This window comes from Saccopteryx leptura, chromosome 1 (genome assembly GCF_036850995.1).
Source record: "Saccopteryx leptura isolate mSacLep1 chromosome 1, mSacLep1_pri_phased_curated, whole genome shotgun sequence".
NCBI classification, from domain to species: Eukaryota; Metazoa; Chordata; class Mammalia; order Chiroptera; family Emballonuridae; genus Saccopteryx; species Saccopteryx leptura.
The window spans coordinates 311,056,669-311,079,734 of NC_089503.1; the positions used below are offsets into that span (position 1 = coordinate 311,056,669).

At 46.9% G+C, this 23,066-nt stretch overlaps 1 protein-coding gene across 1 annotated transcript; it reads left to right on the forward strand.

The window, feature by feature from the left end:
- Nucleotides 1-5,696: 5,696 nt before the first annotated feature.
- LOC136388400 (DNA dC->dU-editing enzyme APOBEC-3F-like) lies at nt 5,697-21,713 on the forward strand. The gene is made up of 8 exons (XM_066360275.1): nt 5,697-5,833; nt 7,072-7,228; nt 9,051-9,330; nt 9,748-9,863; nt 10,141-10,149; nt 16,534-16,692; nt 19,701-19,974; nt 20,199-21,713. The coding sequence occupies exons 1-8, from the start codon at nt 5,808-5,810 to the stop codon at nt 20,315-20,317; spliced, it is 1,140 nt and encodes a 379-aa protein (XP_066216372.1). The 5' UTR covers nt 5,697-5,807; the 3' UTR covers nt 20,318-21,713.
- Nucleotides 21,714-23,066: the final 1,353 nt, after the last annotated feature.

Genomic DNA, 23,066 nt, shown 5'->3' on the forward strand with positions numbered 1-23,066 from the left:
CCTTTGGCGTCCTGCTCACAGAATTAAACTAACAACATGAATAAGAACAATAGATTCTTTCCATATCCACCCATTGCTGAGATGGAAAAAATGAATTTCAAAAGAAGAATCTTAAAGGTGCTGCTGCTTGGTATTGAAAAGGCTAAAATACCAAGTTGGGGTTAACTTAAAAAGCTGATCTTTAATGGTAAAAATATGCTACAAGCTACTAAAAAAGAAGAACATGCTACTAACCTGTTTTTAGCAATGATTACTTTGGTAACAATTCCAGTAAGTAGAGCTGAAAATTTTAGTTATTAGGCATATGTTTCTAATCCTCCATTAAGTAGAGCTATTCATTAGGAAAATAGTGCCTTTCCTATTTTTGTTAATGACTCTAATTGGCTTCTAGGACCTTTAAATAATAGAGGTTCCTTAGCACCTTCAAAAGAAGGCATAAAATTAGAAAATCATACAACAGGAGTTGAGGAATTACCTATATGTATAGGACATGAGCCACATTATTTAAACATAGAAGCTCAAGCTTGGCTCTCTATTGTCAAAAATAACAGTAAAAGAAAAAAAAACCAAACGTTTGTTACAAGATATAGATTTTAAAGTAATACATCTATACATAAAATGTTATAAATTAAAGCCCTCATAGCTCTGCCCAAGTTAAAGGGCAGGGTGCTGATTTAAGGTGGCATAAGAACAATGGTTTAATTACAGCTGGTGGTCAAAGTAATCATATAGCATAGAGGAGGGATGTCACCTCAAACTCCTCATATAAAATTTGGTCCTATACAATATCATTTGTGAAAAGTAGCCATGGCACTTAAACATATGTCAGTGTAGAAAGGAAAAATCTAGAAAAATTATCCTTCTAATCATATTATGTTAATCTTTAAAAAGAATGAAACACATTTCATATCTGCTTATGTTAGATTGCTTTATATATTTGTTATAGGTGAAACCAAATAGCTGAAAATTATTCAATAATTTGCAATAAGTGTGCTTTTTATACATGTATTAACTCTTCTATTCTTTTTAATAAAATAGTCAAAGTCTTTATATTTTAAGAACCTGAACAGGAGTCTAGATTCCAGTACAGATGCATTGGATGTAGCAGGGTTCCCCTTCCATGATGCTGTTACAACATCTTATTAAATCCTTGAAGTGAACTAAGAGACTGGTTGGACTAATCATCACCATCATTATAGGACTAATAGCAGTAACCACCGTAGCTGCTATATCTGGAGTTGGATTACATCAAAGTATACAGACTGTGGACTTTGTGCAAAAATGGCATAAAAATTCTGAACAACTGTGGACTTTTAAATAACATATAAATAGTAACATTAATACTAAAGTTAATGATTTAGAACAGACTATGATTGTGTTAAGAGATCAAATTGTTAGCCTGCAAAGACAAATTAAGCTAAAATATAATTAGAATGTAACTACTTTTTGTGTTACCCCTATTTCTTAAAATCGTACTTATTTCCATTAGGAAAATGTTAAAAAGCATTTGTTAAATCATGATAATGTAACTAAAGAAATCATTAAATTACAAAAATATTCATGAAGCTTTTTAAAGAAAATTAGAAATTCTAACATGTCAACCTATATTGAAGGGATTAATGGATAATTTATAGCAATTAAATCCTATTAAATATATTAAAGGATTTTGGGGATCCACTGTAGGACTTTTTATAATAATATTAATTCTATGTTTTCTTTTATATATAGTCTGTCAACAAATCAAAGCAAGAGAAATAAGGAATGAATGACAGAAGGCTGTGTTTTCTGTGGTGCTTCATAACATTCAGCATAAACAAAAAGAAGGAAATATAGTGGAATAACCTTCTGCATGGCCTTGGATGGGAACACAGCCAACAAGAAATGAATGTTTTGCCAAGAAAGTTGTTTTGTGACTTGAAGGCTGGTCACTGAAACAAGTCTATGTGACTGAAGGGCTTTTCTCAGTAAAACATTCTCATAAGATTTCTGTACTTTCCTTATCCCTTAAGATAAGGAGAGGAATGTTGTGGGATCCATAGAAGCAATAGCAATTAATGCCTTCTGATATTTTGTTGTTACTAAGCTATCTTGCAGGTGCACTCTATGTATCTTTAAGTAAAAGTTACTCTTGATGTTATGCCAATTTCTCAGTAAACAAGCTTTTTGAAGTCTTGTGAATAAAATTAGGACACTGCATGAACTCAGGGCCTTTTGCCTGAGCGAGCAGTGGTTCTTTGCTAGTCCTTGATGATTTCATCTGCTGATCTCTCTCGCTGCGCTCCCGACTCACAACAACATCTGGGAAATGGAGTCTTTATTTTGGATAACTTGAAAAGAATCAGGGTTTACACATTCTGAAATAATGCATTAATACAGTGGGACAATTAGTAGTCTCTACCACACATGTGAGAAAGTTTTCAATAATGGATGTGAAATATGTATGTTCTGGGTTAGAGAATAATCCCGAACATTCATGTCCTTTCCAGAACCTCAGAATGTGACCTTATTTAAAAATAGGGTCCTTGCAGAAGTGATTACTTAAAATGAGGCCATAGTGAAGTAGTGTAGGCCCTTATTCTAATATGACTGGTGTCCTTATAAGAAGAGGAGACACGGACACAGACTCACAGGGGAAAGGCCACAGGAAGACAAAGGTTGAAGGGATGTTCTACAAGCCAAGTATTTTGGTAACCAGAGGGGAGAGGCCCCACCTGGGGCAGACACAGGAAAGACTGCTACTCTCTCACCTCTACCCTCACACACCCGGCCACAAAGCCTTCAGAGAAAGCGCAGTTTGCAGACACACCATCACTTCAGGCTTCTGTCTTCCAGAGCTGAGAGAAGATACATTTTTGTAGCTTAAAGCCTCCCAGTTTATGAAACATTGTTCAGGCTGGGCCTGGTGGTGTGACTTTGGAGCAAGTAGAGCTGAGTTCTGGTCCACCCCACTTTGTCCCCTTCTGGCTGAGTGGCCCTGGCCAAAGCCACTTGGGTCTCAGTCTCCCTCATCTGCCAGCGCTCTGCTGAGATTCACAGGCTGGTTAGTGATTGGCAGCTCCTCCAATGGCCATGAGGGCACATGTCAGCACAGAGCCTTTTTTTTTTTTTTTTTTTTTTTCCTTTCATTTTTCTGAAGCTGGAAACAGGGAGAGACAGTCAGACAGACTCCCGCATGCGCCCGACCGGGATCCACCCGGCACGCCCACCAGGGGCGACGCTCTGCCCACCAGGGGGCGATGCTCTGCCCACCAGGGGCGACGCTCTGCCCACCAGGGGGCGATGCTCTGCCCATCCTGGGCGTCGCCATGTTGCGACCAGAGCCACTCTAGCGCCTGAGGCAGAGGCCACAGAGCCATCCCCAGCGCCCGGGCCATCTTTGCTCCAATGGAGCCTTGGCTGCGGGAGGGGAAGAGAGAGACAGAGAGGAAAGCGCAGCGGAGGGGTGGAGAAGCAAATGGACGCTTCTCCTGTGTGCCCTGGCCGGGAATCGAACCCGGGTCCTCCGCACGCTAGGCCGACGCTCTACCGCTGAGCCAACCGGCCAGGGCCAGCACAGAGCCTTTGACAGCATGTCCTTTCTCCTGGTGCAGGGCCCTTTGAGCAGATTCTAGCCCTTCCCTTCTGCTGTGTGAATCCAGTTACCGACCTCCTGCCAGCAGGCAGCCCACGTCCTGCAGCCTCTCCCCAACCACTGCCCTGTACAGTGTAGACCATTTCCTACAGTCACCCCCATTCCAGTAACCTCCTGAGACAGGCCGAGGGTCTCATCAGACAGATGGGGAAACTGAGGTACTCAGGAGCTGTGGGATTTCTTCAGCAGCCTCACAGCTGGGAAATAGCCCAACAAGAACTCAGCCTGGGCTCCTGACTGCATGTCCAATGCCCTTGCTCTGCCCCTCAGGCCCCTTTCTCATTGCTTCTGCCCCAGGAGGACTCCTGCTGCCCATTCAAAGGACCAGTTCTCACTGTTGCTGCCTTTGAAAATGCGAGTGCCCCTGTCCCACAACTTCCTTCTGGTTCCCAAGTGTTTGTGGGGCCTTGACCAAAGTGGTTGTGACCCTGGGAGCATCCTGTGGAATACCCTGGAATGTGGCTCGAAGAGTGTTGGGCAGGCATCAAAGGCTGGTTAGAATGCTGGCTCTGCCACTCCCCCAGCTGTGAGGTGTCGGGCAAGGCCTTTCCCTCTCTGAGCCTCTGCTTCCCCAGCTGTAAAATGGGGATACCATGTCCTTGTGGGGCTTTCTTGGGATGCAGAAGTATTTGAAAGTACTTTGCAAGCTGGTGAGTGTGGGCACACACATGTGAATGTCTTCTGATGGCAATTAGTGGTCAGCTAGTCATTCCTGGATTTGTTCAGCAAGTCTTGATTGTGGTCCTGGTGTGTGCCAGGCACTGTTCCGGATGCTGAGGTCACCGCAAGGCACAAAACAACACACATCCCTGCCCCCATGTGACTCACAATCTCAGTGTGGAGACACGCAATAAAAAGTACACTGATAAATGTGTACGATATCAGGTGGGATCGCTGCTACAGAGGTAGAGCAGGGGACAGGGAGAGGGGAGGGGGTGCCAGTTTTCCTGGGTAGTTAGCTGGTGGTGTTTGATCAGAGACCTGAATTAAGTGAGAGTATGAGCCCAGTAGGTATTTTAGTGAACATCTGGCTGGGTGTCGGACAAGGCCTCTTCCTCTCTGCACCTTGGCTTCTCTATCTGTAAAAAAGGGATAACATACTGACCTTGTGGGGTTTTTTTGGGCAGCAAAGGTATGAGAAAGCACTTTTAAACTGGTGAGTTTAGTATCTTTTAGTTATAATTAATAAGATTAATGATGAATGCAAGTAAAATGCTTTCAGGAGCTGAATACACAAGGCTTCATGAGGCTACAAGCAATTCACCCTTGTGCCCCAGGCCCAGGAGATCCACAAACAAAATGGTGTCTAAGCTTCAATGCTCCAAGAATGGAACACCTGCTGACCAGGACACACATAAAGGAGAATACCTGAACTGCAACTTTTCTTTTTTTAATTCAGCGAGAAGAAGTGAGGCAGAGACAAACTCCTACATACACCCCTGACCTGGATCCACCTGGCAAGCCCACTGGGGGGCAATGCTTTGCCCATCTAGGGTGTTCTCTGTTGCTCAGCAACCAAGATCTTTCTTAGCATCTGAGGTGGAAGCCATGGAGCCATCCTTAGCATCTGGGGCCAACTCTCTCCAATCAAGCCATGGCTGCAGCAGGGGGAGAGAAAGAGAGAAAGAGAGAAAGGGAGGGGGAGAAGTAGAGAAGCAGATGGTTGCTTCTCCTGTGTGCCTTGACCAGATATTGAACCCAGGACATCCACACTCTGGGCTGACGCTCTACCACTAAGCCAACCGGCCAGGGCTGAAACTTTTATCTAATTAACTTTTCCCTAAATTCCAAACCCCTTACCTATCCCTTTCTTCCCCTTATAAAAATGGTTGGCTGAGATGGTTTTCTGGGATACAGATCCCTTGTCTTCTCAGATCAACGGCCATCTGAATTAAGCGCCCATAAACATGCAATCCTTGTCTCCACTTATTTGGCTGAGTGATGACAGGCGGCTTCAAGGCAGATATTTCTCCAGTTTCACTTTCTCTTTTCTGCTGCTCAGAAGGGCCTGCCTCCTGAGCCTGAGGAAGCTCACATCCAGGGCCCTCCCACCCCTGCTGCCTAAGGAGGAAGGAGGTGGGGCACCAGCCGAGGAGACTGAGAGGTCCTCAAACAAAAGACTCTCCAAAAGCAGAGTCTGCCGTGAGCAGAAAGGCAGCTCCAGCATTGGACAGAAATGGCAAGGAGGAAGCCCTGGTACAGGTACTGCTGCCCACGCTGTCGCTCTCTGTAGCCTTTTCTATGTAGTGGGCCCTGAGGTGTCTGTACTCAGTCTTGTCCTCCCCACTATCTAGCCTGGCTTCTGTCCCTCTCTGGGCTCCTTCTCTGCAGGTCCCTCTCCATTGGGGTCTTTGGCTTGTTCTGGGGATGCCCCCGTTATTGCTTCCGAATGGCCCCTCCTGGTCCACCCCCAGCTCTGCTGTCCTCCTGGTCCGCCTCTCTGTCTGCAAGTCCATGGGGCTGGGCTGTCCCCTCCCTGCCTGTGGGGACTACCTGCTCTGTGGTCTTTCCTTACCCTCTTAACAATTTGAATGGCACTGAAGGATGAGTGAAACCCTTGGTGAATTTAGTTTTAAGCACTTTGATCCATTTTCTACACTATTGACCCCATTATACACACAGTGTGAGAAAAGCTCTCTGGGCAAGAAGATAAATCATCTCTTCCAAGGTATCTCACTGTGAGCAGAAGATAAAGTCAGGCTGTTCCCAGACACATCCCCACACTTCACATTTATAAATGATCCACCAGCCCAGATGTGGAGAACAATGTCATGGTCCGGAGGAACGCCCACAATTTGCCATTAGGCAGACAAGAGTGCCTTACCCAGCACGCACGCTGCTGCTAGCTCATGTCGTGTAATGGCTGGACATGGCTTTGCCTGGGCAAGGGACCAGCTCTGTTACTTAGCAGCCCTGTGACTTGAGCAGGACACAACCTTCTCTGTGCCCTGCTTTCTCCTCTATAAAATGGGGTGGCTCCCCCAAGTTTGGGGGAAGAATAGAAGAATTCAGATATATACAGCTCTTTGCTGTTAGCCTGGTATTTTTTAAGAAATAAACATGAATATGTGAAAAGTCAGGGATGCATTGAACCTTAACATTAAAATTTATAATTTGCAGGTAGAGGGTGTTTTATTACTCATTTCCATTTTTCAAATGGCTTGGTGATGGGTGGGCAGGAATCAGGGGTGGGGTTGAGTGTGTGCTGTTGGAAGCAGCAGAGCCAGGGTCCCATGGGAGAGGACACGGTTCCCTGCTGACCCTGAAGCCCCCTCCTCTTCCTCTCCCTGGTCTTCCTGCCTGGGAGACAGCAGGAAATGCTGGGGAAGAAGTTAAGAGGAGGCACAGTGCACAGAATTCCAGGGTGCTGTGTTTAGTAGTCACCAGATGGAAGAAACTCCAGTGAACACTGCATTTTCTGTTTTTTCTCTTGCCCCCAGCAACCCAAAAAAGAAATTTCCTCATGGTTATTTCTACTTTCATTTTACCAACCTGCCTACCCCAAAATATCGAAATGGCTGCTACATCTGTTTCCAAGTAGAGAGAACCCAGCCCGGCCCACCTATGATCTGTTACCGCGGGGTCTTTGAAAACCAGGTATGTGCCCCAGGATACTGTCATCAAAGGCAAGAGCTAAGCCAGGAAAGGATGTGAAAAAATTATAATATTTTAAATGCCAGAGGCTTCTTCTCATAACATTTCCTAAATTTTAGCCGTTATTGTCCCCGCTGACCCCCTGAATCCAGCTAAACGATGGCATTTGACTTATCCCCGAGGCCTCTCTTAGGAATCCGCTGGCTATCAGTCTCCATCTCAGCCAGCTTGCCCTCTAACAGTCTTGGAGGAAACAGTGTCTTAGAAAGTCAAGGCCTGCTGAGCACCAGAGTCCTGTCTTGTCCTAGGAAGTGCTTTGCTGGCTGGACCCTCCCCCAGCCACACCCCTGACTCCTCCAGGCCCAGCATGTGTGATCCCCTAGGGAAGAACCCACACCCACATCCTGCCTGCCCCCAGCCTGCTCTGAGCCATGGCCCAGGTCTCCCTGGGTGAGGACTGCAGCTCAGCAGGCAGAGCAAGACCACCACCCTGCACCTGACCACTAACCTCCCTGTGAAATATGCACCACACGCCAGTCCTCCCTTCTCCACCCGGACTGCAGACTATTCAGAACCTGTTGGGGGAGAAACTTATTGTGGGATGGGTGTGGTGTCCCTGTAGCAGTACTACCCAGGGAAGCATAATCGGGGTCACTTATGTCATTTACCTTTTCTAGTACCCCGTGTTCAAATGTTAAAAGAAATTGATGAATTGATGTTGATAATGTACTTTGTAATACAGTGTGTCCGTAAAGTCATGGTGCACTTTTGACCGGTCACAGGAAAGCAACAAAAGATGATAGAAATGTGAAATCTGCACCAAATAAAAGGAAAACCCTCCTAGTTTCTGTAGGATGATGTGGCAGCATGTGCGCATGTGCAGATGATGACATAACACCGTGTATACAGCGGATTAGCCCACGGCCATGCCAGTCGAGATGTGGATGGTACAGAGGAAAGTTCAGTGTGTTCTGTAGCTCGCTAAATTCGAATCCGTGACCAAAGTGCAACATGAATATCGGTGCGTTTATAACGAAGCGCCACCACATAGGAATAACATTACTCGGTGGGATAAGCAGTTGGAGGAAACCGGCAGTTTGGTGGAGAAACCCCATTCTGGTAGGCCATCAGTCAGTGACGAGTCTGTAGAGGCAATACGGGATAGCTACCTAAGGAGCCCTAAAAAATCTGTGCATGAGCCCACATCGAACTGCACTGAATAGGTATGAAACTGGGAGGGTTTTCCTTTTATTTGGTGCAGATTTCACATTTCTATCATCTTTTGTTGCTTTCCTGTGACCGATCAAAAGGGCACCATGACTTTATGAACACACTGTATATGTAAGATTTATTTCAGCATATACTTAATACAAAAGTTCTTTATGAGATAGATTACATTCTTTTTCCATACTAAGTCATTGAGATAAGGTGTGTATTTCACACTTGCCGCACATCTCAATACAGGGAACCACACTTCAAGAGCTCAGCAGACACGTATGACCTGTGGACGGTGCAGCTCTGTGGTCCTCCCCAGCAAACAGCACTCAGGGAACAAGCCTGCACCCCAGGGCCTGGCCGGGAGCCAGCGTGCAGAATGCTTGTAGAATGAGTGAACGGGAGAACGGATGTTGGAATTAATGGATGAGTGTGGGAAGGGATGACTGAATAAAAACCGAGGGGAAGAAATAAGTTTGAAAAGGGACAAATGAGGCAATAAATTGTCTCTGAGACTATGGCTTCCTGTCCCCTGCTCCCCACCCCCGGCCCTGCCACATGCCTGCTTTGCCAACCCAGAGCCTCCCTTTTTTTCCCCCATCTCTCCCAGTTCTATCCAAAGCAGCCTCTCCATGTGGAACTCTGCTTCCTTAAATGGTACCGTGACACAATTCTGCCTCTTGGTGGGCGTTACCGTGTCACCTGGTACATATCGTGGAGCCCTTGCTTCCAGTGTGCAGAGACCGTGGCTGACTTCTTGGGGAAGCACACGAACATGAGCCTGAGGATTGTCGCTGCCCGCCTCTACTATTCCAAGAAGCCAGAATGCCAGCAGGGGCTTCTCAGTTTGTGTGCCGCTGGGGCTACACTGGCCATAATGTCTCCAGATGGTGAGAGCAGTGGGAGCTAGGTCAGGGCTGTGGGAGGGACTAGGACCAGGTAAGAGGGACCTAGAATCCCTTGAGTGGCAGGGGGAACCTCAGTTACCTGCCTGTAGAGGACCCTAAGGTATCTCCTGGAGGAGAAAGATTTGGGGAGAGAGGTGGTCTTGGGGAAGGGATGTGTGTGTGTGTGTGGGGGGGGGCGGTATATGAGCAAGAAGGGACTTCCCGGAGGAAAGTAATGCCGTGCCTCAGATTACAGCTGGTAGAAAGAATTTGAAAGATATGCTGAGCAGCTTGGGAGGAAAGAGAAAGGAGACAATAAAGTGATGATGGGGAGACTGTGTCCTTTAGAGACAGAGAGCATGTGACCCTCCCCACTCTCTAGAGCTGGAGTTCACCTTTACTTCCCCGTGTCCTTACCAGAGTTTAAGCACTGCTGGGAAACCTTCGTGGACCACCAGGGACAACCATTCCAGCCCCAGTTTAACATCGATCAAAACTATCAAATTCTAACCCAGAGGCTGAAGAGCATTCTCAATGTGAGGTTCCTCCCTCCTTGCTGCTCCCCTGCCCTCCTCCCTCCTCACTATCTCTCCCTGCCTTCCTTTCTCTCTGCTCAGGGCCTCCTCCGGTGACCTGCTCCCTCCTGGGGTACCAGCTCCATCCCTGCTTTCCCTGCTCACAAGGTCCCTCTGCTGTCTCACTCCCTGTGGCCCTCCTGACTTCCCCATCTTGGTAACTGCCCAGACCGCTTCTCTGTTCACATCTCCACCTGCCTTGCTCACTGCTTCCTTCAGCTCTTCCTTCTCCATCTAGACCCAGAGAAACTGAAGGATGGACTTCAATCTCTTGAAAGAAGTCAGGAGTCTTCTGGTGAATGACAAATAAAATGCTTTCTTCAAGAAATGAAAACTCTCTTGACCTGTGGTGGCACAGTGGATAAAGCGTCAACCCGGAATGCTTAAGTCGCAGGTTCGAAACCCTAGGCTTGCCTGGTCGGGGTACATATGGGAGTTGGTGCTTCCTGCTCCTTCCCCCTTCTCTCTCTCTCTCTCTAAAAATGAATAAATAAAAATATCTAAAATTAAAAAAAGAAAAAGAAATGAGAACTCACCATTTGCCACCAAGTCCAATCTGATCCAAAGAAACCAGCAAAAGACAATGAACTCATAAGAAATTTTATTAAAAATCAGATTGATTTAGCCTGACCAGGTGGTGGCGCAGTGGATAGAGCGTTGGACTGGGATGCGGAAGGAACCAGGTTCAAGACCCCGAGGTTGCCAGCTTGAGCGCGGGCTCATCTGGCTTGAGCAAAGTGCTCACCAGCTTGGACCCAAGGTCGCTGGCTCCAGCAGGGGGTTACTCAGTCTGCTGAAGGCCTGCGGTCAAGGCACATGTGAGAGAGCAATCAATGAACAACTAAGAAGTCGCAACACACAACGAGAAACTGATAATTGATGCTTCTCATCTCTCTCCGTTCCTGTCTGTCTGTCCCTGTCTATCTCTGCCTCTGTAAAAAAAAAAAAAAATCAGATTGATTTACTTTTTTTTTTTTTTTTACAGAGACAGAGTGAGAGTCAGAGAGAGGGATAGATAGAGACAGACAGACAGGAACGGAGAGAGATGAGAAGCATCAATCATCAGTTTTTCTTTGTGGCTCTTTAGTTGTTCATTGATTGCTTTCTCATATGTGCCTTGACCAGGGGGCTACAGCAGACCAAATAACCCCTTGTTTAAGCCAGAGACCTTGGGTCCAAGCTTTGCTCAAACCAGATGAGCCCGCGCTCAAGCTGGTGACCTCGGCGTCTTGAACCTGGGTCTTCCGCATCCCAGTCTGACGCTCTAGCCACTGCATCATCGCCTGGTAAGGCTGATTTACTTTTTATTTAAAATATATGTTATGTTACAAATATACACCAGTAAAATTCCACTCAATACTATCAGAATCTTTTTTTTTTTTTTTAGCGAGAGAGACCGAGACAGAAAGAGGAACAGATAGGAACAGACAGACAGGAAGGGAGAGAGATGAAAAGCATCAATTCTTTGTTGTGACTCCTTAGTTGTTCACTGATTGCTTTCTCATATGTGCTTGACTGGGGGGTCCTGCAACCGAACCAGTGACCCCTTGACCAAGCCAGTGACCTTGGGCTCCAAGCCAGTGAGTGACCTTTGGGCTCAAGCCAGCGACCGTGGGGTCATATCTATGATTTAACATTCAAGCCAGTGAATCTGTGCTTTAGCTTGCAACCCCATGTTCAAGCTGGTGAGTCTGTATTCAAGCTGGCAACCTTGGGGTTTCAAACCTGAGTCCTCTGCATCCAGGTCGATTCTCCATCCACTGTGCCACTCTCTGGTCAGGCTACTTTTGGTTTTTAGAGAAACAAATATTTTTATTGATTATAAATACCAGGCAAAATATGAAAGATTAAGAATCTTTCACATAATGTTTTCACCTCTATAAATGTATCATGAAGTCCAAACAGTTCAATAAATACTTGCAAATGGGCAAATGACTTTCTCTATTGTAGGTACCATCATGGAAGGGCAGTAGTCAAACTAATTCCCACTGGTCAAATAAAAATCAATGTTGAAAGGAACAGAACCTGCAATTCAGAAACCTAAACTGATTAACAAACTATCACAAGTATAGCAGTGCTGTTTTTGAAACAACAGCCCACACAGTAAGAGACATGAAAGACCGAGTGTAACTCTTGGGAAGAAACATTCAAATCGGCAGTTAGAAGACGGGCTGGGAATCACTCCAGTCCTCAGGCCATTCCTCATCCACTGCCCTGGACAGGAAGCCAGAGGGAGGGGTTCCCCTGCCAGAGGACCACCTCTGGCCTTTACAGGACCTGGGCCCAAGCAGAACCCATCGCAAGCACCAGATATCTGTCCCACCAGGTCTCTGTGGAGCCTGAATCGTGCTGAGTGAGCCCCTGGCAGCTGGGCGTCCTGCACAAGGCGCTCTGGGCAGCAGAGACCCCCAGGTCTCTCCTCACAGACTTCTGCTCACATGTTGGGGCCAACCTGTGTCACAACCTCACATAATGACTGTAAGGTGTTGGTGGCTGAAACATTTAGTTTGAGACATTGGAAGGATAGAGTATATGTCACAACGACTATGGCCAAAGTAGGAGGACAGGCAGCCAGAGGAAAGAACTGATAGACAAAGTGGAGAGATGAAAGAAATGGAGAAGAGAAGGCAGGGGAGGGGCAAGGCACGGCTGAGGGCCAAGGGGCAACAGGAACCTGAGGACAGAACACTGGGATAGAGGGATGTTGTCAGGAGACTGTAGCTGCCAGTGACAGAAAGCTGTCTGGATGGCTGACAGCTTGTTTTACAGAACAGGACCTGTGGGAAGGTGGGAGGCTGTGGGCCTGGCTCAGTTGCTCAGTTATGCTGCCGGACACATGTCCAGGTTTTGTTCACACCACTTGCAGTCTGGTGCTGGGAAAAGTGATGACAGGCAGCATCAGGGACCTCAGCAGGTTGTCATGGCTGAGACCCAAGACAGGGCCCATTCTTTCGTCTGAGCTTCACTTCTGGCTTCCCTGTTGGGGACTTCTCTCCTCCCCTTTGTGGGCTCCTCCTCTGACCCCTGGGTGCTACTTCTGTCTCCTGGCCCAGTGTCTGGCCTGGCCCCTCCCTAGGAGTCCCAGTATGTCCTCTAGGCTGATACCTTCATTTCTGTGTCTTCTCCTGCCCTTGCTGAAGGTGTCTCAAGGAGACTGCGTATTCCAGAGGTGATGGCACCATGCCCAAGTGTGTGTGTGGGGGGTGGCTCTTGAGAGAGAACTCTATTTACTTGTCTTTAAATTAGTCTCTGCCTTTTGGTGCAGACTTGCCTTGTCTCTGGAACTGGGTAAGCCCCTTTTGTCTCCAAGCTTATCTAGTCTTCCCTAATTCTCAGAACAGGGAATGACTACTTATTGCCATATTGCTCTGAGGCAAAGTCTTTTTTCCCTTCCCCCACCCTTTCCTCCCTCCATTCTTTCCTCCCTCCAGGCTGCTTTGCTTCCCTCCATCTGCCCAGAGTGGTTCATCTTCCTTTCAGATCCTGTTCCTTCTCCCCATACTCACTTTCCTTCTCTTAGCCCTCATGGCTGCCTGTTCCCTTCCCCACTTGATATCAGATTCACTGAGAACACAAAGAAGGCCTATAGAAATGGAGACATATACCATGTTCATGGATGAAGTGACTCAGTGCCCCAACAATGTCTATGATTGCAAACACTGATCTAAACATAGATAATAGGTTTCTCATGGACCATGAAAACATTTGTCCATAGATTCATCTTGATCTGTGAAGAGCCAATACAACTTCAAAGGATAAGACAATACAGTGGATCTGTATACCAGTTATTGGACCTCATCTAAGACATAGCAGAGTAGTAGCTTAGGCATAGACAAATGAAGTAGTGGAGCAGATGGGAGAGTTCAGAGATCACCCACGCACACACATACATACATTAAATGAGTTTATGGCATGATGAACACATCAGCAAGACAACATGACATGGGAGGAAATTTATTAAATGTTCTTGTATTGGCTATACAATACAAAATGTAAAATTAGATATTTATATCATATATCATTCATGACATTTGAAAACATTAAGAATGAATCGTCTGTATATGGAAAGCCTTCAGAAACTGAGAGCCTAGCCACACACTGAAAGAAAGCATTTGCAATTTAACTGACAAAAAATGACTGCCCAGAATGTCTGTAAACTGGTATAAGGCAAGAGGGATCAGAGCATGCAACCCCCCCCCCCCCTTCCATTGAATGCTGAGGGGAGCTCTGCAGAGGACCAAGCACAAAACTAGGAACTCAAAGCAGGACCAACCGCATTGACTAATGACCCCTTACAAGACTCTATAATGCTAAGATACATGCTCAACAGCAAAATGATTATTTCCATATGAAACTAATCTCATAGCGATAATATTAAGGTGACCAATCATCCTCCTTTAGGGAGGACAGTCCTTCTTTTGTAAGTTCTGTCCTCCCTCGAAAAGTGTCCTCCTACATGTTCTCCTTTTTGATATTGGAAGACTAATCTGTACATGTCCATATTAAATCGATTCAGAGTCAATCTATTGAGTGTGATGGGATGTATTTGTATCTAAATGAGTACTTTTTTCTTACAATTATTATTAGAAATTAATAGGCATGTAAGCATAATTACAATATAAAATATTACAAATGTTTTGCATTTATCATATTATAGTGTATTATTGTTGCAATGAATAAAATGTTTCTTTTATTTACAATATTGTTTTCTTCAATTTATTTTTGTCCTCCTTTTCACTGTAAAAAAGTTGGTCACCTTAATAATATGGTTAAAACTAACAGTAGAGAATGATAGGGGAATTCAAGTAATAGAAATTTAGCTTTAGTAATAGTATCTTTTAGAATGAATAGGATTAATGATGAATGTAGGTAAAATGCTTTCAGGAGCTGGATACATGAATGGGCCTATGTATAGCTTCATGAGGCTGCAAGCAATCCACCCTGTGCCCAGGCCCAGGAGAACCACAAATGAAATGGCATCTATACTTCAATGCTCCAAGAATGGAAAGCCTGCTATTTCTCAGGTTTCACTTTCTCTTTCCCTCTGCAATAACAGAGGGGCCTGTCTCCAGCAGAGGTTGAGCTCTGTCAAGAGGGAGGGCCCCAGAGAAGGAGAGAGGGTGGGTCTGAGCCTGAGGAGGCTCCCACCCCAGGGCCCTTCCACCCTTGCCGCCAAAACGGAAAGGGGGTGGGGCCTCAGCTGAGGAGGCTGGGAGGTCCTCAGACTAGGGACTTTCCTAAAGCAGAGGCCCTGTGAGAGGGAGTCCACTGCCCGAGCTGGCAGCAGAGGGCAAGTGAGAAGACCATCTGGAGCCTGGCGCAGGTACTGCTACCCACGCTGTCGCTCTCTGTAGCCCTTTCTACGTAGTGAGCCCTGAGGAGTCTGTACTCAGTCTCGTCCTCCTCACAATCTAGCCTGGCTTCTGTCCCTCTCTGGGCTCCTTCTCTGCTGGTCTCACTACATTGGGGTCTTTGCCTTGTTCTGGGGATGCCCCCACTACTGTCAGGAATGAGGGCTCCAGTGAAGGAGAGAGGGTGGGTCTGATCCTGAGGAGGCTCCCACCCCAGGGCCCCCCACCCCTTGCCACCAAAAGAGGAGGGAAGTGGGGCCTCAGTTGAGAAGGTGGGGAGGTCCTCAGACAAGGGACTTTCCTGAAGCAGGGCCCCCATGAGAGGACCTCTTTGTCCACCTCTCAGTCGCATGTCCGTGGGGCTGGGCTGTCCCCTCCCTACCTGTGGGGGCTGCCTGCTCTGTGGTCTTTCCTGTGCCCTCTTAACAATTAGAATTGCACTGAAGGATGAGTGAAGCAGTTTTGAGCACTTTGATGCATTTTCTCTACTATTGACCCCATAAACACCCAGTGTGAGAATAGCTCTCTGGGCAAGAAGACAAATCATCTCTTCCAAGGTATCTCACTGTGAGCAGAAGATAAAGTCAGGCTGTTCCCAGACACATCCCACACTTCACATTTATAAGTGATCCACCATCCTGGACATGGAGAACAATGTCAGGAAGAATGCTCAGAGTTTGCCATTAGGTAGGCGAGTGCCTCACCCAGTATGCACACCATTGCTAGCTCGTGTCATGTAATGTCTGGACATGGCTTTGTCTGGGCAAGGGACCAGCTCTGTCACTTAGCAGCCCTGTGACTTGGGCAGGCCACAACCTTCTCTGTGTCTTCTATAAAATGGGGTGGCTCCTCCAGGATTTGAACGGTAGCCGGAGGTGGCAGTTTTAGGTGTTAGCCTGATAAACATGCATAGGTGAAAAGTAAGACATGCATTGAACCTTAACATTAAAATCTATAATTTGCGGGTGGAGGGTGTTTTATTACTCAATTCTATTTTTCAAATGGCTTGGTGATGGGTGGGCAGGAATCAGGGGTGGGGTTGAGTGTGTGCTGTTGGAAGCAGCAGAGCCAGGGTCCCATGGGAGAGGACACGGTTCCCTGCTGACCCTGCAGCCCCCTCCTCTTCCTCTCCCCTGGTCTTCCTGCCTAGGAGACAGCAGGAAATGCTGGGGAAGAGGTTCAGAGGAGTACGCGGGCATCCAGGGTGCTGTGTTCAGTAGATACCAGATGGAAGAAACTCCAGGGAACACTGCATTTTCTGTTTTCTCTCTTGCACCCAGCAAAACCCAATGGAGAGGTTATCTCCCAGAACCTTCACCTTTCACTTCCGTAACCTGCTTGATGCCCCTGGGCGGAATGCCACTTACCTCTGCGTCCGAGTGGAAAAATGGAAGCGAGGCTCATTTAGGCCCTTTTACAAGTGGATTTTTCGAAACCAGGTATGTGCCCCAGGATACTGTCATCAAAGGCCAAGCTAAGCCAGGGAAGGATGTGAGAAAATTTTAGTATGAAAAATGTCAGAGGCTTCTTCCCACAACATTGTCTTAAGATTTAGCCCTTGATGTCCCTGATGTCCCCCCTTGAATCCCAATGCACTGTGCTATTTTTTTTTTTTTTACCAGAGAGGGGACCTGGCCCCTCAAGTTTGCCTAAGGCCAGCCGGTAATATGTGGGTTCTTAATTTCATGCAGGAAAAATTTCACAACATGAGTCCACTATTGACCCCATGAGTCTACTTCCAGGTGCTTTTGAGAGTAAGTTTATTAAAGCTGGGGACAGTGAAACAAGGAAGGGCCTGGAATAGAAGAAGCAACAGAAGATAAATTAGGCTGGGCTGCCTCAGCTCTCTGTAAACCTTATGGGAAAGAAATGAGCCTACACTGGGAAGTCGCTGAAAACAGGGCCTTGAGGGTACTTTCAGAGGATTAGTCCAGATGACCACCACTGCCCACTGTTCCCCTGGTTACAAGTCTCCTGAGGACGCTTAAAGTTTAGGAGATGCATGCCTGTGGGGGAAGAGGAGGGAAAGTGGAAGGAGAGTGCGCTGGGCCCTTTATTTTGAAAGACTGGAAGTTTAGGGAGGATCTCAACAAAATATTCATCAGCTCTTTCAAATGTGCACCCACCCCACATGCCTAGCTCTCTACTGATGGGCCAGCCCCAGAGCCCGGAGCCATCAGCCTTCCCAACTGGTCAAGGAGTCACTCACCAAGGCCAGGAGCCAAAACACAACTGAAGCCTAGATGTTATCTCTAAGGAGGTGACACTCTGCCTGTGGTATAAATTGCTCTCTGTCTCAGTTTCCCCATTTTACTTGCCAAAGAATCTTCCTAGCTTCTTACTATCCTGTCTCAGTTTGACTTATCCCCGAGGCCTCTCTTAGGGATCTGCTGGCTATCTGCCTCCATCTCATCTAACAATCTTGGAGGAAACAGTGTCTTAGAAAGTCAGGGCCTGCCGAGCACCAGAGTTCTATCTGGTCCCAGGAAGTGCTTTGCTGGCTGGACCCTTCCCCAGCCACACCCATGACTCTTCCAGGCCCAGCATGTGTGATTCCTCAGGGGAGAACCCACACCCACATCCTGCCTGCCCCCAGCCTGCTCTGAGCCATGGCCCAGGTCTCCCTGGGTGAGGACTGCAGCTCAGCAGGCAGAGCAAACCCACCACCCTGCACCTGACCACTAACCTCCCCGTGCACCACATGCCAGCCCTCTCTTCTTCACCGGACTGCAGACTATTCAGAATCTGTTGGGGGAGAAACTTATTGTGGGATGGGTGTGGTGTCCCTGTAGCAGTACTACCCAGGGAAGCATAATCGGGGTCACTTATGTCATTTACCTTTTCTAGTACCCAGTGTTCAAATGTTAAAAGAAATTGATGAATTGATGTTGATAATGTACTTTGTAATATATGTAAGATTTATTTCATCTTATACTTAATACAAAAGTTCTTTATGAGACAGATTACATTCTTTTTCCATACTAAGTCATTGAGATAAGGTGTGTATTTCACACTTGCTGCACATCCCAATATGTTATAAAGTATCGTAGCTTCATTCTGCGGGTTATGGAGAGACACTAAGGCAGGATACAGAAGAATTTTTAGGAGGAGATTTATTAATAAGCTGGCTGCATATGACTTACATGGGGTATAGCTAACCCAAATTGTGTGTGTCCAAAATAGCCCCGAAGCTAGTTATATAGACTTGATCACATATAGGTTGGGAGAAAAGGAGGGGGAGCATGACACAATAATCAATCATTATTCATCCATAGGATCTGTAAAAAACATTCCTACATATTAAAATTTACAAGGTAACACAATAATGATGTCGTTTTACATATCAATACAGTAGCGGTAAATGTCGTTTTACATATTAAACACATTCATAAATCTTTTAGTGTCTACCTCCCATCCCTTTGTCTAGAGCTGGGGTAGTCAACCTTTTTATACCTATCGCCCACTTTTGTATCTCTGTTAGTAGTAAAATTTTCTAACCGCCCACTGGTTCCACAGTAATTATAAAGTGGGGAAATAACTTTACTTTATAAAATTTATAAAGCAGAGTTACAGCAAGTTAAAGCATATAATAATAATTACTTACCAAGTACTTTGTCGAATTTTTGCTAAATTTGGCAAAATAAATCTTTATAAAACAACTTACTATAGTTAAATCTATCTTTTTATTTATGCTTTGGTTGCTTCCCTACCACCCACCATGAAAGCTGGAACGCCCACTAGTGGGCAGTAGGGACCAGGTTGACTACCACTGGTCTAGAGGTATATGTTACTCTCAGGACTCCAGGATGGGAGGAAGAGTTAAAATCAGTGTAGGATATGCAAACATTGTCTCTTATTAAAAGGGAAAGGGAGTTCTTTAGATAACCTTTATTCTTTCAGAGAAGTATAGTTAAACTAAATGATCCATTTGTCCTTGTAAGCCAGAAAGCTTCTGCATTCTTCTCCCTCCATTTTCCACAGAAAGGAGGGGGCAAGAAGCCTGACTTTTCCTCTTTAAAATGGCCTTGCCAATACTAAGTTTTACAGTTCTTTGGCACCTTATCACAAATACAGGGAGCCCCAGCTTCCACTTTTCTCACCCGCTTCAAAAGCTCAGCAGACATGTATGACCTGTGGATGGTGCAGCTCTGTGGTCCTCCCCAGCAAACAGCACTCAGGAAACAAGCCTGTAACCCAGGGCCCGGCCGGGAGCCAGCGCCCTGTAGAATGAGTGAACGGGAGAACGGATGTTGGAGTTAATGGATGAGTGTGGGAAGGGGTGACTGAATAAAAACAGAGGGGAAGGAATAAGTTTAAAAAGAGACAAACCAGGCAATAACCTGTCTCTGAGACTATGGCTTCCTGTCCCCTGCTCCCCACCCCCGGCCCTGCCACATGCCTGCTCTGCCAGCCCAGAGCGTCTCCTTTCTTTCTCCATCTCTCCCAGTTCTATCCGGAGACTCTCCACGCGGAACTCTGCTTCCTTGATTGGTTCCGTAGCATAATTCTGCTTCTTGGTGGGAGATACCAGGTGTCCTGGTACATATCCTGGAGCCCCTGCTCCCACTGTGCAGCACAAGTGGCTGACTTCCTGCGGGACCACGAGAACGTGAGCCTGAGCATCTTCGCCGCCCGCCTCTATTTGTGGGATGATGAAGATGAGCAGGGACTTCAAGATCTGGCTGAAGCAGGGGCCCAGGTGGCCATGATGTGTCCATGTGGTGAGAGCAAATGGGGGCTGGGGCAGGGCTGTCGGAGGGACTAGACCATGGTAGGGGGCCTGAATCCCCAGGGACAGTGAGTGGAAGGAGAAATTGGGAAACTGAGGCAGAACGATGGCCTCTGGCAAGGACAAGAGCAGGCCCTGAGGGTGGAGGCCAGAGGAGGGTCAGGACAGAAAGGCTCCCAGGCAGGTCCTGACTGCTTTCTTCCCTCTTTACCTCAGATTTTGAATATTGTTGGGATCACTTTGTGGACAACCAGGGAATGGACTTCCGGTATTGGAAGAATGTGCGTCGACATTATTATTTTCTGCAAGATAAACTTAATAGAATTCTCTGGTGAGGGTTTCCTCAGCCTCCCCTCCCCCTCCCCTCTCACTCCTGCTCCTCCTCCTCACCTCCCACCACCTTCATCTGAGTTCTGGGCCTCTCTGCTCCCTCAGGGGTCTGCCCACCCACACATCCTCCCCCCACCCCTCAAGGTCTCCCTCTCCCGCAGGGAGGGAGCTCTTTCCCATACTTGGGTCCTCCCATCGCCCCACATTAACCAAATCTGTTATTAAACTGAACATAAATGGTCATGAATGTGTGTAAGTGTGTGCTATGTTCGGGTCCAGGGCCCCTTACCAAAAAACCTCAGGTTAAAGTTTAAGAGATAGATTGTTCTTTAACTCCCTACCTGAGCAAACCTGATTGACATCTGGCATTCTCTCACCCAACCTCCTGCTGGGACAACTTCCTCAGTAAGCAGATGCCCTCACTCAACCTCCCACTTGAGCAAATTCCCTTACCCTGCCTCAAAAGTCCTTGCCAAAAATAACCTCCTAGCCAGCCTTGTTCACTAACCCTATAAAAACTTAAATCCCCAGACACTGGGGCTGACACCATTTTGGACTCAGCCCATCTGTTCGCAGATGCATAAATATATTTCTTAACAAACTCATCAGGGCCCTGGCTGGTTGGCACAGTGGGAAAGCACTGACCTGGCCTGTGGTAGTTCTGGGTTTTGATTCGTGGTCAGAGCACACAGAAGCACCCATCTGTGAGGAGCCCTGAGGAGCCACTGCGCCACTTCACCCGCAGGTGTAAAGTACTAAAAGCTACAGAATCGATATTAATATTTTAGGAGGCTTAAAGAACATTTTATTAATTTGGGTTAAGGTGTGCAGAGAAATTTTGTGAATAATCTCAGTACTGTGTGATTTGCATAAAACCAGGATGGCCCTTGACATTGTATTGTAAATGCAAAGGAAAGGAAAACATGGATTTCCTGACATTCCACCACACCTGTGGGGAAAGGGGTGAATGGCTAGCCAGGTGCAGGAAGAGAAAAGCCAAAATAAACCTTTTCTTATAGTAATGAGTTATTTGCAGGCATTTGTCCCCACGGAAACTACCTCTCCCATGTGAATGCATGTAGTTAATGTGTGTGACTCTGGACAAAGAGATGGCGGATAAACATTAGAAAATATAGGAATGTCTCTTAATATGTAAAGAGACATCTTTCTATCATTGTGTTGACTTGTAAATTTTGTTTTCTCCAAAATGATGTATGGCTTGCAAGTTGAACATGGTCCTATCATGTTAAAGGACATATGACTATAACCAATAGTGGTAAAGGACACCTAACTACAATTTTTGCTTCTGTACTTCCCGCTTGCAAAACTATAAAAACTAGGTAAAACAAAGGGCCGGCGTGCTCTCCTTCAGATTTCTGTCAGAGTTGCCGCTGCTTGGCCAAGCTAGACAGTAAAGCTTTGGTGTGGAATCGATGGATTTTGTTTGTGTCTTCAATGTTTTGAGTCCCTCTGGATTACGCTTAACATTTTGGGGGCTCGTCCGGGATTGAGGTACCGCCGTCAGTCTGCACACCGGAGCTTTCTTGTTCAACCCCAGGTAAGTAAAACAAGGTTGCGACCGTTTGATTGCCACGCGAGCCCTGGCTGACGAGCCGGGAAGGAGCTGGTGGCCGTCTCCCCTCGGATGCGAGGTTAGGAGATTTGGGAGAGCAGCCCGCTTTTAGGGAACCCCGTTTGAGTTTAGATATTCCGAGCTCAAGGGAAGAGTGGCGCCTGTTTGTCTATCTGTTTTTGCTGTTTGTCTATCTGTTTTTGTCATTACATTCATCTTGGTCCTATTCTCCCCACAGCCAGACATGGGTGGCAGAAGGGAAAGTGGAGAGGTAATGGAACTCCCCCAAAAGTGAGCACACGAAGTAAGTTAAAGCTTTTAGAGAGTGAAGCTTTTAAGTACAGTATGGGGGGAGAGTATAGTAATAATTTGGGAGTAAATTACTATGGGAGTACTAGGTTCAAAAGTGAGGGACCTTTTTCTTTTTGTACAAATGTTTTTATTTGAGGATAAGTTGTTTGATCAAAATGAGGTAGAAACAGAGGAATGTAAATGCTTGGAGTCTGAGAGTAACTCGGAAGACGGGAATATCACGGCTGTGGCCATTTTAAACTTGGCGGCTCTGCAGCCCTCTGCTCCCAAAGCCTTTGTCTCAGGCCCTTGGAAATCTCGGCTCCAAAGAGCAGAAGGCTGGCCTCCCCAGGCAGGGGCGATGAGCCGAGAGCCGGTAAAGCGGCAGGGACAAGGCCGCCCGTGGACTAGGGTTCACACTGGCCTTGCAGCTTGCCCTGCCCTGTGCCGCGAGGTGAAGGGAGCAGGCGACAGTGGAGGCAGAAGTGGTGCTTTCTCAGGTCAGTGGGGCGAAAAAGACACAAATGGGGCGGGAAAGAGCTCTGGCCAGTGCTTGGAATCTGCATACAAATGGTGTGCAGCGGGGAAGGCGCGCCCCAAATACAAGGTTCCGGACGCCGCCATGTTTCCGGTAGCGCTTCGCCAAGTTTCCAGTAGCGCAAGCGCGAGAAGCCGTGGCAGCCACCGACTTGAGTCCGAGCGGCCACCAGTGCGGCCCAGCCATGGTCCCCTCTTGGACATGCAAGTGGCCACTCGCGTGGGCGGCGAAGAAAGCGTGTTCTGTGGGGACACGCAGGCAGCGGACAGGACGTGTCTCATGGGTGGCACAGGCCAGGTGCACAGCGCAGACTCCTTTGCTGGAGTGTGCAGCTCCTACGAGCTGGAGATGT

Excerpts from the sequence above, each read along its gene's own strand:
- LOC136388400 (XM_066360275.1), top strand. The coding sequence starts at position 5,808 with ATGGCAAGGAGGAAGCCCTGGTACAG. Across the intron at positions 16,693-19,700 it reads AGTGGATTTTTCGAAACCAG|TTCTATCCGGAGACTCTCCA; the intron begins GTATGTGCCCCA and ends CATCTCTCCCAG. Across the intron at positions 19,975-20,198 it reads GGCCATGATGTGTCCATGTG|ATTTTGAATATTGTTGGGAT; the intron begins GTGAGAGCAAAT and ends TCTTTACCTCAG.